At 38.7% G+C, this 15,572-nt stretch overlaps 1 protein-coding gene across 2 annotated transcripts in view; it reads left to right on the top strand.

Annotated features, from left to right (window-relative positions):
• Positions 1-8,112: 8,112 nt before the first annotated feature.
• The window catches only part of CCDC66 (coiled-coil domain containing 66), a 49,679-nt gene continuing 42,219 nt past the window's right edge, over positions 8,113-15,572 (top strand). For both annotated transcript variants that reach the window (XM_046642143.1, XM_046642136.1), the window contains exons 1-3: positions 8,113-8,200; positions 9,842-9,906; positions 10,589-10,614. In XM_046642143.1, coding sequence (XP_046498099.1) covers positions 8,190-8,200; positions 9,842-9,906; positions 10,589-10,614 — 102 coding nt within the window. In that variant the 5' untranslated portion in view covers positions 8,113-8,189. The remainder of the gene's footprint in view (positions 8,201-9,841; positions 9,907-10,588; positions 10,615-15,572) is intronic.

The following is a 15,572-nucleotide window of genomic DNA, read 5'->3' as shown; positions in this document are numbered from 1 at the left end:
TGTCTCTTCTTCCTTTGCTCTTCCAGTATTTCTTAAGATATTTCTCAGAATTGCCCAGTTAAAACCTTCATTCCTTCATCCGTTCACACCTGAACAATTTACTTAATGTAATTTTGCTTTTGTCTAATGTATCATTCCTTTGGTCTGTATCATCTGCTGCTGAAGACAGAGAAGACTGCTAATTAGCTTGGTCTGTAGAGCAGCGCTCACTAGTGAATCATAAACACTGCTTGACAGCAGTGGTGTGTAAGGAAGAAAAGTGAATTCCACAAATGGAGGATGCAGGAAGCCCTTCCCAGTTATGCATTTCTGAAAAAGTCTTTGAACAGTTTCAAGCAAAGCTGCAGAAATCAGCAAACTACAGACCTAGGATGTAACTTTCCCAGGCAGAGCTTTAATTTTTTTGTATAATATAAAAGTGAGTCTGCTGAAGTCCTTCTAGAAAGAAAATCACAGAAGTCAACAGCAGTATCCTTAGGCATTGCCTGTAAAAAAGGGCTCTAGGTAGTCCTAATAGCAGCAGCCTCACAGTTACACAGTTCTGATGCCACTGTTTTTCACCATTAATCAAGATGACCCTGGGCCAACTGCAGATGCTTGATCTACACAATATAATAATATTCAAATATAAATTCAACCTGAATGGTGCACTGCCACATGCTGCCAGTCAGAAATGTTTAAGTACGTCTGAGGAACTGGTAGGGTGGACCTCCTAGAAATGAATTTAACAGAGCCTCCTGCCAGGACTTGAGGGGAAAAAAGCTCTCAATAATGGGGCCTCCCCTTGCAAACTCCATAAAAACTGAGTGAATGCATTCAAAATCATTAGTCATCAGGGACTGATGCCGACAATGAAATACCATTTCACACCCACTAAACTGGCCAAAATTAAAAGCTGACAATACCAAATGTTGATGAAGATGCAAAGCTATTAGAACTCTCATCTTCATACATTGGTAATGTGAATGGTCCAACTATTTTGGAACACATTCTGGTAGTTTCTAACAAAAATTTTAAAACATCTAGCCTCTGACTCAGAAATTCCTCTCCTATGTATTTGCCCATGAGAAATGAAAACAGATGTCCACGGAGAGACTTCTTCAAGAGTGTTTAGAGTAGCTGTTCTTTTCATAGTAAGCCCAAAGTCAAAATGATCCAAATATTCAACAGATTGACATACATTCATACAATGGAACACTACTTAGCAACAAAAAAGAACAAATTCCTATACGTGCAAAATCTGATAAATTCACAAATATTATGTTAAGTGGAAGAGGCCAGACTCAAAAGCCTACACTTTGCATGATTCCATTTATGGTGACATTTTGGAACAGGTGATAGAAGTCAGGACAGCAATTGCCTACAGAAAGGTGTGGGGATTGATGGGAAGGGGTACAAGAAAACTTTTTGGGGTCACAAAAACGTTTTATATCTTGATTGAAGTGATGGTTAAGTAAGTGTATGCATTGACCAAAACTCTTTAAATTGTACACTTACGATTTTGCATTTTATGGTACATTTTTAAATATCAGTTTTATTAAGAATACAAATTGGTTATACAAATGGCATAAGGAGAGTGCTGTTAAACAAATGAACTCTAAAATGGACAGCAATATGTAAAAACACCTGAAATACATACTCTCTCAAGCACAATATGCTATATCCATACCTGGAAATCAGTTAGTATTCAATGTCCAGCAGATCATGCAACAAGCCTCACTATTGTGATGTAGCTCTTTGTTAAAACACTATTCTCTTGGCATTAAATTCATGGTATTAATGAAAGCTTTGTTAGGTATTAAACATATAATTCTGCAGTTATCAGTTTATTGCCTCAGCTTCAAATTCGTCCTTTATGTCTACTCTGTAAAAATGGATCTGGGCCCTTGATATACTTTTCCTTTGTAACTGACAAGATGTTAAGCTTTCTCATTAGAGGGGGCTGGAGAGACACCACAGGAGGGAAGAGTCTTGATCCTGCTTCCGGTGAGTTCACTTGGCAGACTCCTCAGAATCTAGTTCCTCAGTAGAAGAGGCTTCCACCAGTTCCCAGCTTCTGCAGCACCACCAGCTTCTCCAGCATCAGGCTGATGAGGCATGGGCAGCCTCTCCAGTGTCTAGCCCTCAGCACACAAGGCCTGGCCCAGCACTCAACTCCTGTAGAGTATAGAGTGGTCAGCAGCACCCAGCATGGCGGCCAGCATCACCCACTACCCAGCTTCCTCCAGCAATTCCTTCAGGCAGTTTCCCCCCTGAACAGATTCCTCCAGTACCCTAGAGGATGGAATTCCAGCAAGATCCCCTGGAATGAGCCAGGGCTGTGCCCTCTAGTAAGGTCTAGATCTCATTCCTGGGGGATAGAGGAGTTCTTCCTTGGGTGCTCTATCTACACTGCTCTTTATATCTGTTATTCCTGTATTTTTTAGTGTTCTCCTTATTTCTTACTAGCCAATCTCTCATTATGCCAACCCCCTGCTATAGTTAATAATTCTTTATATTAAACTTTCCCAGTTCAAATTATGGTACAGCTTCTCTCTCCTGATTGGACTCAGGCTGATACAAATGCCTAGAAGCAAAATAAAAACAACAGTTTTGATTTAAAGATACCTTATCAGACACAAGCTAAAAGCAGCAGTTCCATGGCAAAAAGTGTTTACTCATACAGAAATGAAATATGGTATTTAAAGAAATGGAAATGATGTACACATTTGGGATTTAGGTGGCTAAGAAAAATAAAAGCACAGAGAGAGATTTTTCTTATGCTTTTCTACTGATATAAACAGTTCAAGTAATCATAATCATGTTTGCTTACTTAGAGATGAGAAGATATATGCCTTTGATTATCTTATGGGGAGTCTTTGCAGTGCCCTTAAAATTGGCTTAATTAAAAGTTAAATTCAGGGAGGTCATAGGCAACCAAATGACTTACAAGGTCTCTTCAGTAAAAAAATTTTTAAATTTACTGTCATCGTTAAGGAAACACCTCCCAATTGTTTACGTAGAATTGAGGGAAACTAGTTCTATAAGAAAGAAGCATAATACAGTAGTTAAGATCATGGGTGAGTTACATTACATCTCTGTGCCTCAGTTTCCTCATCTGTGAAAGGAAGCTGTATGTAATTTTACCCTAATTTTTCACATGGGAAAAAAAATCAAGTGATCTGAAACTCTGTAAATTATTGGGCTCAAACAACACTTCTTCAGTTAAAATATTGATTATTGCTAACGCTTATATGGCACTTATTTGCCAGCACTGTTCTAAGTACTTTGCATGTATTAGATTAATTTAATCCTCACAACAAGCCTATGAGGTGGAATGCTAATATTCATCCTCACTGTATCAAAGAAGAAATTGAAGCAGGGAAAGAGAATAACTTCCTAAGATCACACAGTTAGTAAACAACAAAGCTAGGATCTGAACCCAGGCAGTCTGGCTCCAAAGCTCTGGAAAACTATATTATGCCGTGAAACAGACTAGAACAGAAAGGGCATGCATTTTTCCTTCCCTACAGGTGGCTTGCTGCTTGGGCACCTCAAGGGCTTCAGTGCATCACTAGTGGGGCCTAGAGGTGTTTGCATGGGCCAAGATCCCACAGGAGCCGCTTGGGGCAAGCTTACTGTCAAGGTGACCCTCTTGGTACCCACAGGGAAATCTGAGGAAACTACAGTGCCTATAAATGAATGGTATGTTTGTAGTACCTCCGATCCTTACATACCCTTGAACAATCAAGATTCACAGCATTTTACTAAACTCTCTTATTCTGGGGGAATGGCCTACAGGCAGACCATAAAGAAACACGGGCTGTTAAGGGATGCTACACCTGGGAACTGGACCTTCAATTCCCATCTCACAATACACTTAAAAAAGTAGAATTGTTTTGCACTAGTTTCTTGAACCTGGTGAACAGGTAGGCAGAGAAGAGTGGTATGCAGAAGGTATAAAACTATAAACACAACATAAAAATCACCCCTCACTATGAGGTTAAAGGGTGAAAGGTTGCTGGGGAACAGGATATCAGCACAATGCCAAACTATCAGCCCCTAGATTACTTGCTAATTGCAAAGGGGAAAATGGACATTTGCAATAGAGAGATGGGGCAGCTGCCAGCTAAGGTCTTCAAATTCAGCCACCTTAACAGTAGGACAAACTGAGCTGATGCATTGTGAACCACACAATATTGCCTTAAAGTATGCTTACTACAAATGTCTAACTTGACTATTACAGGAAAGATAGAGGATAGAGGAACAAGTGAAACAACACCATGAGGAAATAATCAGACAAATCCAGATTGTGAGCCATTCCACAAGTGGGCCTGACTTTTTAAAAAGTTAGAACAAGTGGGGTAACTGTTCTATATTAGAATAGAGTAAAGGGAGATGACACAAGCAAAATGATGGAGTTGGCTGCTCTAGTGCCTCCTCAAGAAACAAACAAACAAAAGCAGAAGCTATGAGAACCAAGGAACCTGTTAGGGTGGCTGTAATTAAAAACCAACAAACAGGGGCCAGCTTCGTGGCCGAGTGATTAAGTTCGCGCGCTCCGCTGCAGCGGCCCAGGATTCGGATCTTGGGCGTGGACATGGCACCGCTCGTCAGGCCACATTGAGGTGGCGTCCCACATCCCACAACTAGAAGGATGTGCAACTCAGATATATACAACTGTGTACAGGGTGGGGGTTGGGGAGATAAAGCAGAAAAAAAAAAAGATTGGCAACAGTTGTTAGCCCAGGTGCCAATCTTAAAAAAAAAAAAAAAAACCAACAAACAAATAAAAGTGGAAAATAACAAGTATTGGTGAGGACGTGGAGAAATTAGAACCCTTGTACATTGCCGGTGAAAATGTAAAATGAGGCAACTGCTGTAAAAATTTTGGCAGTGTTTCAAAAAGCAAAAGACAGAAATACCACATGAACAGCAATTCCATGCCTAGCTACATATCCCAAAGAATTGAAAGCACAACGTGATGGTTAATTTTATGTGTCAACTTGACAGGGTCACAGGTGCCTACATATTTGGTTATACACCATTTCTGGGTGTGTCTGTGAAGACACTTTTGGATGAGATTTGCATTTGAATTGGTAGACTGAGTAAAGCAAATGGCCCTCTCCAATGTGAGTGGGCATCATCCAATCTATTGAGGGCCTGAACACAACAAAAAGGCAAAGGAATGGAGAATTGGATCTCTCTGCCTGACTCCTTGAGCTGGGACATCAGTGTTCTCCTGCCCTCTGACTGGGACTTACACCATGGGCTCTCCTGGTCCTCAGGCCTTCAGACTCAGACTGGAACTGTACTATCAACTTTCTCATGTCTCCAGCTTGCAGATCATGGGACTTCTCAACCTCCATAATTGAGTGAGCCAATTCCTTATAATCTCTGTCTCTGCCTCTCTCTCTCTGCCTCTGTCTCTTTCTATGTACCTATAGATATATACACACATTATTGGTTCCATTTCTCTGGAGAATCCTGATAACACACAGGATTCAAACAGATACTTGTAGGCCAATGTTCACAGCTGCATTATTCACAATAGTCAAAATGTGGAAACAACCCAAGTGTCTGTCAACAGAAGAATGGATAAACAAATTATAGTACATACATACAATGGAATATTATTTGGCCATAAAAAGGAATGAAGATTTGATACATGCTACAATGTGGATGAACCTTGAAAAAATTATGCTAAGTGAAAGAAGCCAGACACAAAAGGACAATATTGTATGATTCCACTTATATGAATTACCTAGAATAGGCAAATTCATAGAGACAGAAATGAGATTAGAGGTTACCAGGGATCTGGGGGGAGAGAAGAATGGGAAGTTACTGCTTAATGAGTACAGACTTTCTGTTTGGGGTGATGAAAAAGTTTGGGAAATAGGTAGTGGTGATGGTTGCACAACATTGCGTCTCTGAATTGTACACTTGAAAATAGTTAAAATAGCAAATTTGGTTGTAGATATCTCCACAATAAAAAACAAAAGATGTAGGCACAAGCCTCATGGTGTAGTGGTCAAGTTCACGTGCTCCGCTTTGGCAGCCCAGGGTTTGCAGGTTTGGATCCTGGGTGCAAACCTACACACTGCTCATCAAGCCATGCTGTGGAGACATCCCTCATACAAAATAGAGGAAGATTGGCACAGATGTTAGCTCAGCGACAATCTTCCTCCAGCAAAAAGAGGAAGACTGGCAACAGATGTTAGCTCAGGGCCAATCTTCCTTACAAAAAAATATACATATGTGTGTGTGTAAAGGTTTGATAAGCATTCATTAATAAATATACTATGTTGTTTTTCTGGACAGAAAGAGAGAAAGGATACTTAACAACGAAATGCAATGTGTAATCTTTGCTTGGCTCTCACTTTCTAAATAAAAAGCTATAGAAGATATTCTTAGGAGAAGTGGGGAAAATTAAACAGGGATGGAAAATTGGATATTATCACTAAATTGCTAATTTTCCTAGGTGTAATAATAGTGCTATGGTTAGATAGGAGAATGTCTTATTTTTAGGAGACACATGCTTTAATGTTTAAGGGTGGAGTGTCTATAACTTATTTGCAAATAGTGATGCAAAAAAAGGTGGGTTGTGTAGGGGGGTGTGTGTGGGTGGGTGTAGGCAGATGGGTGTGCCATGTGTAGAGTGAGAGAGAGGAAGAGAGGAAAGCAAATGTAACAAAACATTAACGATTGTCAAATCTAGGCAGAGGATACATAGGTGTTTGTTGTACTATTCTGTCATTTTTAAATTTAAAACATTTTCATGATAAAAGTTAGAAACAAGATAAAATTTTAAAAGTCACACCACTCTACCTCCCAGAAATAGTCCTATTGGTCTAAACATGTTGGTTTAAATCCTTTTAGCCTTTTTTTCTATGTATAGATGAGTATTCCTTAAAATACAAACAAAGAACAACACAGGATCAAATGTACATTGGTACCTGTTCATTTAGTCACTCAGGTAAATTAACAAACGTTTAAGTATATTCTCCACAGGCCAGGTACATAAATGAATGTTAAAAGATCTCTTTGAGCTTTCACTGAATGTCCCATGAGAATTCAACGTGTCTCATTTATTACAATAGTTTATAAAAGTTGTGTAAGAGCAGATAGATGAAAAAAATGTGAAATTTCAGTAACTGCTGTATAATCTAGGGGCATCCTCTTCATGAAATACCATTCAGTCAAATTTAATAAAGTTATCATTGGCATTTTTCACTTTTGCTGTTCATTCATTTAACAAATATCTACTGTCTACACTGCTAGTGCCACGTGCTCTGGCTATAGAGGTGTTTAAGATACAACAGTCTGCCCCTCTGAAGCTCATTCCGACCGTAGGATCTCAAATGCATTAATACCCTGATAGAAAGGGTAGAGACCGGGGAGTCAGAGACTGGCTTCCTAATTCACCTACCAGTGGATTCCAGAGGAGCTTCGTCGAGGAAGTGACTATAAATCGAGATTTGAAAAATGAATAGGAGTTAGTCTCATATAACACTAGTTTGGAACACGGGCTCTGAGATTAAACTGCTTGATGGTGACCCTGGGCAAATTGCTTAACCTCTCTGTGCCTCAAGGATAATGTTGTACAGTTTAAATAACACACATAGGCACTTAGATACAAGTCTGGCACATAAGTGCTAAAGTTCTTGAGCACTTGTGAACGTTGCTGCTATTTAAAAAGAGCTACAACATGCTAGGCTTCATGCCGAGGTCACTGCAAGAAACCACACATACCCAGTACCTGCCCGAAGAATCTCTCCCCAGAACCCTCCGCTCCGCGCCCCCCTCCCCAACTTATTTTATACTAAAGTCTCTCTTCCAAATATATAGAAAATGTTAATTTCCTAAAAACGTTTATGCTTTTTGTTTCTCCGTATTTTTGTCACCTCCACCCGAGCTCAGGCATTTCTCTGAGTGCTCCCTGTGAACTCCAGAGGCTACAACCCCCAAGACCCAAGGCCTGTACTACCCAAGCGTAAGAACACTGGCCCCGGGCGTGCAGAAAGAAGCTGTGGCCTTTGCAGCCCCGCCCCCGCTGAGCGCACCCGCCAGCATTCCCAATCCTGATTGGGCCGCTCTTCCAGCTCGCCGGCATCACTCTATCCAATCGGCGTGGTGCTTGTTGAGCGGCGGCGGCAACCGACGTACACAGTGGGCTTGAGCGTTCTGTGGGGTGAGCCAGATATCGGACCATGAACTTGGGGTAAGCTGAGGCGAAAACGGTAGTCGTCAGAGGAGAGGGATTGAGGCTAGGTTGGCCCTTGGAGTCCTTCGCAGGGAACCTTCCGGACCTGCACCCGTCCAAGCGGCGGTGCCCAGCTCCCTGAAAGGGCGAGGGGGCCGGGTCGGCCTTTGCTGGGTCGCTTTTCCACTTCGTAACTCGCGTGTAAACTGTCAGAGACAACCTTTCCGCCCCCTCGTTTACCTCGGGGTGGGAAGGGAGGAGAGGCAGGGAAGAGAGGAGGTAAAAGGTGTGGGCACACGGAGCGAGGAAGCTTAGCGGCCTTTCAGAGGGAAATCCTGGCCCAGACCCCTGGTTCTTCGTGACCCGGTCTTTGGCGTCTCCAGATGTCGGAGCCCCCAGATAGTGATCGCCCGCCGTGCGGGTAACCGAGGCTTCTCGAGGAGTCGATGTAGTACCCCTACTAGGCCTTCAGTAAGTGGCGGTTGAATAAATAAAAAAGACTTGCATGGTTTTCATCACTGGGAAGTTTAACATTCTAAGATGAAAAAGTCACCAAACTCAGACTACGGCACGTTTAGCAAATGAATTTTACGTTCTAGAATCTAGGGATATAAAAATAACTACGACAGTCAGCCCCTGAAGGAGTTTACGGCGCTGTAGTGCTGAACAGATAGGCTGTACGGTTTCATTCAAGGCCTTTGAGTTTCAGCCAACGGAAACAGGAGCTGTTAGTAACCCTGTAATAGGGAACCCCGTAAAACCCATTCTTTCAGGCTTTTAGTAAAGAAGTTGAGGTGGTTTGATTTCCGCTGCCTTAGCAACACCGCGCGTTTCGTGTTCCTGATCACACCGTTCCTAACTCTCTCTTGCTTGACTGACCCGCTGGATTTAGTTTCTCTTGGATGTCCCTTTTGTTCCCGTTGATGTTTGTTGACAAGCATCTTTTTTTCCCCTTCTTAGTAAAACAGTGAATTGGCTATGGACTCCTGTTTCTGTTTTCAGTGGGGTTTTTATTTGGACCTTAACAGATGTACAAATTTCGTTGGCAACGTCTACCCTTGTACCTTTGTGCTCTTGGATTTGACATGCACAAATAAAGTATAGCAGCCAAAACTTATAATAAACTTAATTTATTGTTGTAATCATAACAAAAGTGTCATTAAATGTGAATATGTATTAGTTGAAAGATTCAAAATAGAGTGGAACTCTGTGCTCAAGCAGTTAATAACCCTGGTGGCAGTGCTATAGCTCATTTTCAAATAATGCTCTGTCTCACCACAGACTGTGTTAGATCATTATGAAACTAACAAGTGGTAGATATGTTTTGCTGTTTTAACTTAGGAAGAGTTTTGGTAACAGCATTTTTTCCAGTGTAGAGTTATAAGAGTTAAATGATAGTATGATAACAATTTGTTGTTTATCAGTAACAAAATGAAGTTTCAGGTAAGAGATAAATTCTTTGTAATATTGGAAAGTTTCTGTAGTTTTTAATTTTATCTTGGATTGAAGAATGTCTTTAATTAAAAGAATGGTTCAGTATTTATAAGATTCTTGTATAAACTCAAAAGAACAAACTAACTTTCAAGGTTCAAATGAACACTTCTGGCTACATAAAATGTTGCTGTTTCTCAAAAATGACAACTTTCTTTTATTTTGCAGAGATGGTTTAAAGCTTGAAACTGAATTATTGGATGGAAAAACCAAGCTAATATTGTCCCCATATGGTATGGTGTGTTACTAGAAATGTAAAATGTTAACTTTTAAATTCCTACATAAAATTTGCACTGGTTTAACAGACTTTTTGCTTGTAATAAAGTGATATTTAAATGATACTTTGAAAGAAGTTGTTTCCCCTAAATTCCTCAAATTTACTTTTAGCAAAGTAAAATCAGATTACATCACTGCTTACCACTGTCAGTATTTATTTATAAAATTTAATGTTCCAGTATATTCCATGTGTAATGTATGTCTTCATTATATTTGCATGTAGCAAATATCCTTATTGCCTAATGTAAATCTAGGTGAAACTTATGTTATTATGTTCTGTGCATGTAAAGAATGTATTATTTGAGAAAATTAAATTTATAGTAAGACTTCACTTGCTGAAGTTATTTTTAGTATTAGTTTTAAAACTTAGATTATACTTTGCTTGTCTTCTCATTCACATTATTTTCTCTTTTCCTGATCTGTTTATAGTTTTACCTTGGAAAATAAAAAAAATGAAATAGAAATACTTGAACCACACTATAAAAGTTAGAACCCCCAGATAGGACCTAGGCTTAGTTATTTTGTGGTTAATATTTCTACTTATTATCTTCTTATAACAATACTAATTAAAATTTTCTTTTATAACTGTCTTAGTATGTTTTCAGTTGATAGTTTAGTAATTTTTTTTTTCTTTTGTAGAACATAAATCAAAAATTTCTGTGAAGGTAAGCCAAATGACTTTGACCTGACCTGTTTTCAAGTGTAAATGTGGTTTTCTTTAGAGTGGTTTGAAAATAATTCCTGTCAAAATATTATAAGGGGTTTGGAATGATAGTGAGAAGTTATTGTTCCCTTGCTTTCAGCCTAGTCCTTTCACAGAAATGGAATCATAATTTTTCAGTTTAAAAAGCCTTTTAGAACTCTTTTCTCTACATCAGTGCTGTCTTGAAAAGCTTTCTGTGATGATGGATATGTTCTGAAATCAGTGCTGGACAATATGTAGACAGCCATTAGCCATATGTGGTTATTGAGCACTTAAAATGTGACTAGTATGGCTAACAAAGTGAATTTTTAATTTGATTTACTTTTTAATTTTAATAGCTACCCTACTGGAAGTGCACCTCCTGAGATCTTTAAAAATCAATATTCAGACTTTAAAACAATGTATTTTACTTTTCCTACTCAGATTCCATTTTCCCACAGTGAAAGGGTGTAGTTGATTCACAGATTCTTACATGCATTTAGCTTTCTCTTTTAAGAGATCACACTTGAGCTTAATGATAATTTTCTTTTTAAATTATTTTTCTTTGTCAAGAACCCATAGTGCCTTTACCGCTTTAAAAACTTTTCGATACCACTAGTTTTCTTGTTCCTTATTTTTCCATTTTTAGATTAACATCAGCAGAAATTTCTACTCTCTTCTTCCGTAACTTACTGTAGCTCCTTTTTACCTTTATCTTTGCAGCATCTTAAAGTCTTTCTTTGCAGGTGTGTGAATAGGACCCAGTTTGGATGATGTGGCACTTTTCTCTTCAACTCTGAGCCCTTGATGGCTTTGCTGTTTCTTCCAGGTTTAATCAAAGTGGAGAGGTTGCTTGAGTACCCAGCTTATTAATCACTTGATAAACAAGTGATGATGATCAGAGTAATTCCACAAGCTACCTATAAAAATTATTTCTCTATATATGGTATATAGTTATATACCTGTGTGTTCTCTTAATCACAGAATGTATATTTTTTCCTTGCCCTGCCCTGTTAAAATATTGCAACTAACTTCTTACTTCAGTCATATTAACAAATACAGTGCCCCTTTTCAAGTTCCTAGATATAAAAGCTACTTGTAATAGTTGATTTCTCTCTTCCCCTGGCCTCTATTCTCTTTCACATATTTCATCTTCCATTGATGTCTTTGATGGATTTGTTATAGTTACTACATTTCTGAAGACTTCATTGTCTTTTTTTGTTTTTTTAAAGATTGGCACCTTAACATCTCTTGCCAATCTATTTTTCTTCTTCTCCTTTGCCCCAAAGCCCCCCAGTACATAGTTATATATTCTAGTTGTGAGTGCCTCTAGTTGTGCTGTGTGGGACACCACCTCAGCATGGCCTGATGAACAGTGCCATGTCCATGCCCAGGATCTGAACTAATAAAACCCTGGGCTGCCAAAGCGTAGCAGGCGAACTTAACCACTCAGCCATGGGGTCGGCCCCTTCATTGTCTTTTTAACCAACTTAGAACATCTGGAGATTTCCCTTTCATGCCTATAAAAAACAGTTACTAGTCTTAGACTTTTGGTAGAGTCATTACAAAATTCTGTCAGCAGTCACAGGATATGTTATTCTAGGATTCTTCTTTTCAGAGTAACTAATATGTCTCAGCTGATGATGATCTTAAATTATCTACTGTCTTAAGGCAGGTTGTTTGGTTTATTCCTCTTTCTTTGGGGGTTCCAGAATACTGATGCATGGTAACTATGTGAGGGGACGGATATATGTTAATTAGCTTGATTGTGGTGAATATTTCACTGTATACATATATCAAATTATCAAGTTGTACACCTTAAATATATACAATTTTTAACCGTCAGTTATACCTCAGTAAAGTTGGAAAAAATAGTGATGTAACCTAAGTCTATTGATTTTATTTCAAGGAGCTCCTCTCCCTTTACTTATAAAGATCTTCCTCATTCCTTTCTTTGCTCTTCACAGAAGACAAAAACCGAAAACAGTAGTACTTTTCTTCCTTTTTTGTTTTAATAAGTTTTTAATCTCACAATTCTGCAGCTATATGTTGAGTTTTCTATGAATTATTCACATATTCTCTCTTCGTGGTGCTTTTCTTTCCTTCTACTGGGGTAAGCGCCTGAGTGACTACAAGACCTATCTATAGTTCTGATTTTCCCCTTTCTCATAGGTTGAATTACTGTCGTCTACATAGTGTGCTCTTTAAACACAACTGGACTCTGTCTCATCATCAAGTTTAACACATGTGGTCAGAGTATTGTCTTGATTCTATCAAAATCTCTTCTGTATTTTTCTTTAATCTGTGCTAATGCATATGAAGTAAAGATGATTACCAGCCTAATTTCCTAAGTTTATGAGAAGAGAAATGACAGAAATATTAATGATTCAGTGTCATAAGTAATGTATAAATTCTAAACTCTTTATACTTAACATTGTCTCACAAATTAATTGAAATATAAAACATTTAAAAATTTTTCACATGTATTTCTGCATGTGAGAATCAGAGTAGTGATGCACTAAAGGATGTATACAGTATTATTGCTAGGTAACACATATCTTAAAATATTACTCTTCCCTGATTCTTTCTGGCCTTGGGAACCTGACCCCATATACATTGTGAAGTCGTCCAATATTAAATGCATTGGACAGTGTTTTTATATTATGAAGAATATTGGTGGAACTAAAATTAGGTAAAAGGGCAACGTTCTACATAAAAATGTTTATGACATGAAGACACTGTTTGATCTATTAAAATTCATCTAATTCAGTAGATACTTGGGGAAATAATTTGAGCCAGACAGCTTTTTCCTATTAAGTAACCTGAACATAACTGAATAGTTATTTGGTAGTTCACAATGTTTTGCTGCCTCCGTTCATTGTTCTTCTCTGGTGTTAAACTGCAAAAGACTATTCAGAAATGAGCTGAACGTATATTGACCTCATGCCAGATCATTGCTCTCCCACCCCCCTTTAATTAAGTAAATATTTTTAGAAGACTTTCTGTATATTATTTCTGGTGTAAGTGGAATGTGGCAAAATAATTCTAGTTAAATTAGAGCTCCAATCAGTAGGTTTCTGTTTAACAAGGATTTACTGCAGCTGTGAAATTCCAGTGTGTGTGTAGAGCTCCATTCTTGGCTTTATTTGTTCTGTGACTGTGAGAGAAAAAAATGAGTAAAACCTAGGCCCTGTTTCCTGGAAGTGGGGATATCAGTCAGGTAAATAACTATATAAGACAAGTAGAATAAAATGTGTGCCGTGTAGGGTTATAAAAAGAAGAAAACATTGGAAAGAGCTGCTGTTTGTTTTTTGAGGAGAGCAGGGAATGCCTCATAAATGAGGTGACATTTTAATTAGAACTGAAAGATGAAGGGTATATTTATCGTCGAAGTAGGGAAGTATGCTCTAAGCTCAGAGGAAATAGTGTGCAAAATAACTGAGATAGCGTAATTTGCATTTGGGGAGAAATGTGTGCCTGAGGAGGAAGTGTAGAACATAAAGCTTAGGGGGGTTACAGTCATGAAGAGTTGAAATGTATACTCAGAGGGTGTGAACTTACTTGATTTGGATTTAAGGAGTATTAAAGAACTTTTGAAAAGTGGACTAGATATGGTTTAATTTGTATTGTAGGAAAGGGCTTCAGGCAGCTCTGTGAAGGACAGATTATCATAACAGGGAGACGAGTGAAGGGCCAATTATAGTAGTCCAGGGAGAGTCTTATAAGGCCCTGAACTTGTATGATGGCTAAACAGAATGGAAAGAAGGGGACAGAAATGAGAGACTTAAGATATGTAAAGGGAATGCACTGCACTTCTTAGCAGTTTTGAGTGAGAAACTGTTACTCAAATTAGAGAAACAAAATGCTCAACTGTTAATGACCCAAAAAGAGGCCAGTTTGAGTCAGAAGGTTGAGACTAGTAGGAGCTGTAGTAGTTGGAGACTAACTGAGGTGGTAGGGCTTAGCTGTGTAAACTACGTGCAGTCTGCTGATAATTTGCTTAACCCACACAGTGGTTTTCAAAAACTAGACTGAGTTGCCAGTGTCTAAAAATTGGAAAATTTAATATAAAATCTGGCATTCTTCGTTCTCTTGAAATATTGGAGGATCTAACCAGTAGACTCAGATTCCCATTTGGCAGTGTAGGCTGGTTCTGAGTGGTGGCTGCTTCCTTTAGATAGAAAAGTGCTCTTCAGTTCATCGTAGTTCCCACTCAGCCTAGGTATTTGTTAGACACCTCTCACTTAGAGAATTAGTTATATTAAAATAGCTGCAGGGATGGGAGGGTAAAAAGGCCCTTTAGATTGTGGTATTGGTATTATCAAAAGCCTAAAGCCAGGAATAAATAGGGTATAGGGTGAGGTGAAAAGGATAAAGAGATCTTGTGGCTGATATTACAGGTACATTTTGAAAAGTAGGGTGAAATGCTATTAGCTAATTGGTCAAAGTATGGTTGGATATTATGTAATTTATTGAAAGACAAGGGAACTTGGGATATGAAAAGCCAGATGAAAGCGATATGGCATCTACCCCAATCCTTGATGGCAAGAATCTTGTCTTATTCATCTTTACACTTCCAATTTTTTTTCCCCCATAGTGGTGAGCACATAGAAAGCCACACTTAATATTGAGTGAATGGCTGTTGAATTATTTTAGGTTAGTTGGGTTTGCATAAATGTACAGTGGGTTAAATAGGAGCTAGATTTGAGATAGGCAGGCTATAATCTAGTAGTGTGGTAATGGAAACTCTGCATTTAGGCTTATTGTCAAGTAAATGGTGAGAAAAAGATATTTGGAAGAAAGAAATGACCAATACTTGCTAGTCACCTGAAGAAGATCATGAAGGAGAAGGACAAGAGTCAAAGGTGACTCCATGGTTACTGGTCTGAGTGATTAGATCAACAGTGCCACAGAAATGGGATATATTAGAAAGGAGACCTA

Source organism: Equus quagga, chromosome 1 (assembly GCF_021613505.1).
Source record: "Equus quagga isolate Etosha38 chromosome 1, UCLA_HA_Equagga_1.0, whole genome shotgun sequence".
Classification (NCBI taxonomy): Eukaryota; Metazoa; Chordata; class Mammalia; order Perissodactyla; family Equidae; genus Equus; species Equus quagga.
Note: the sequence above shows the minus strand (reverse complement) of the source record. Positions and strands in the feature narration are given on the sequence as shown.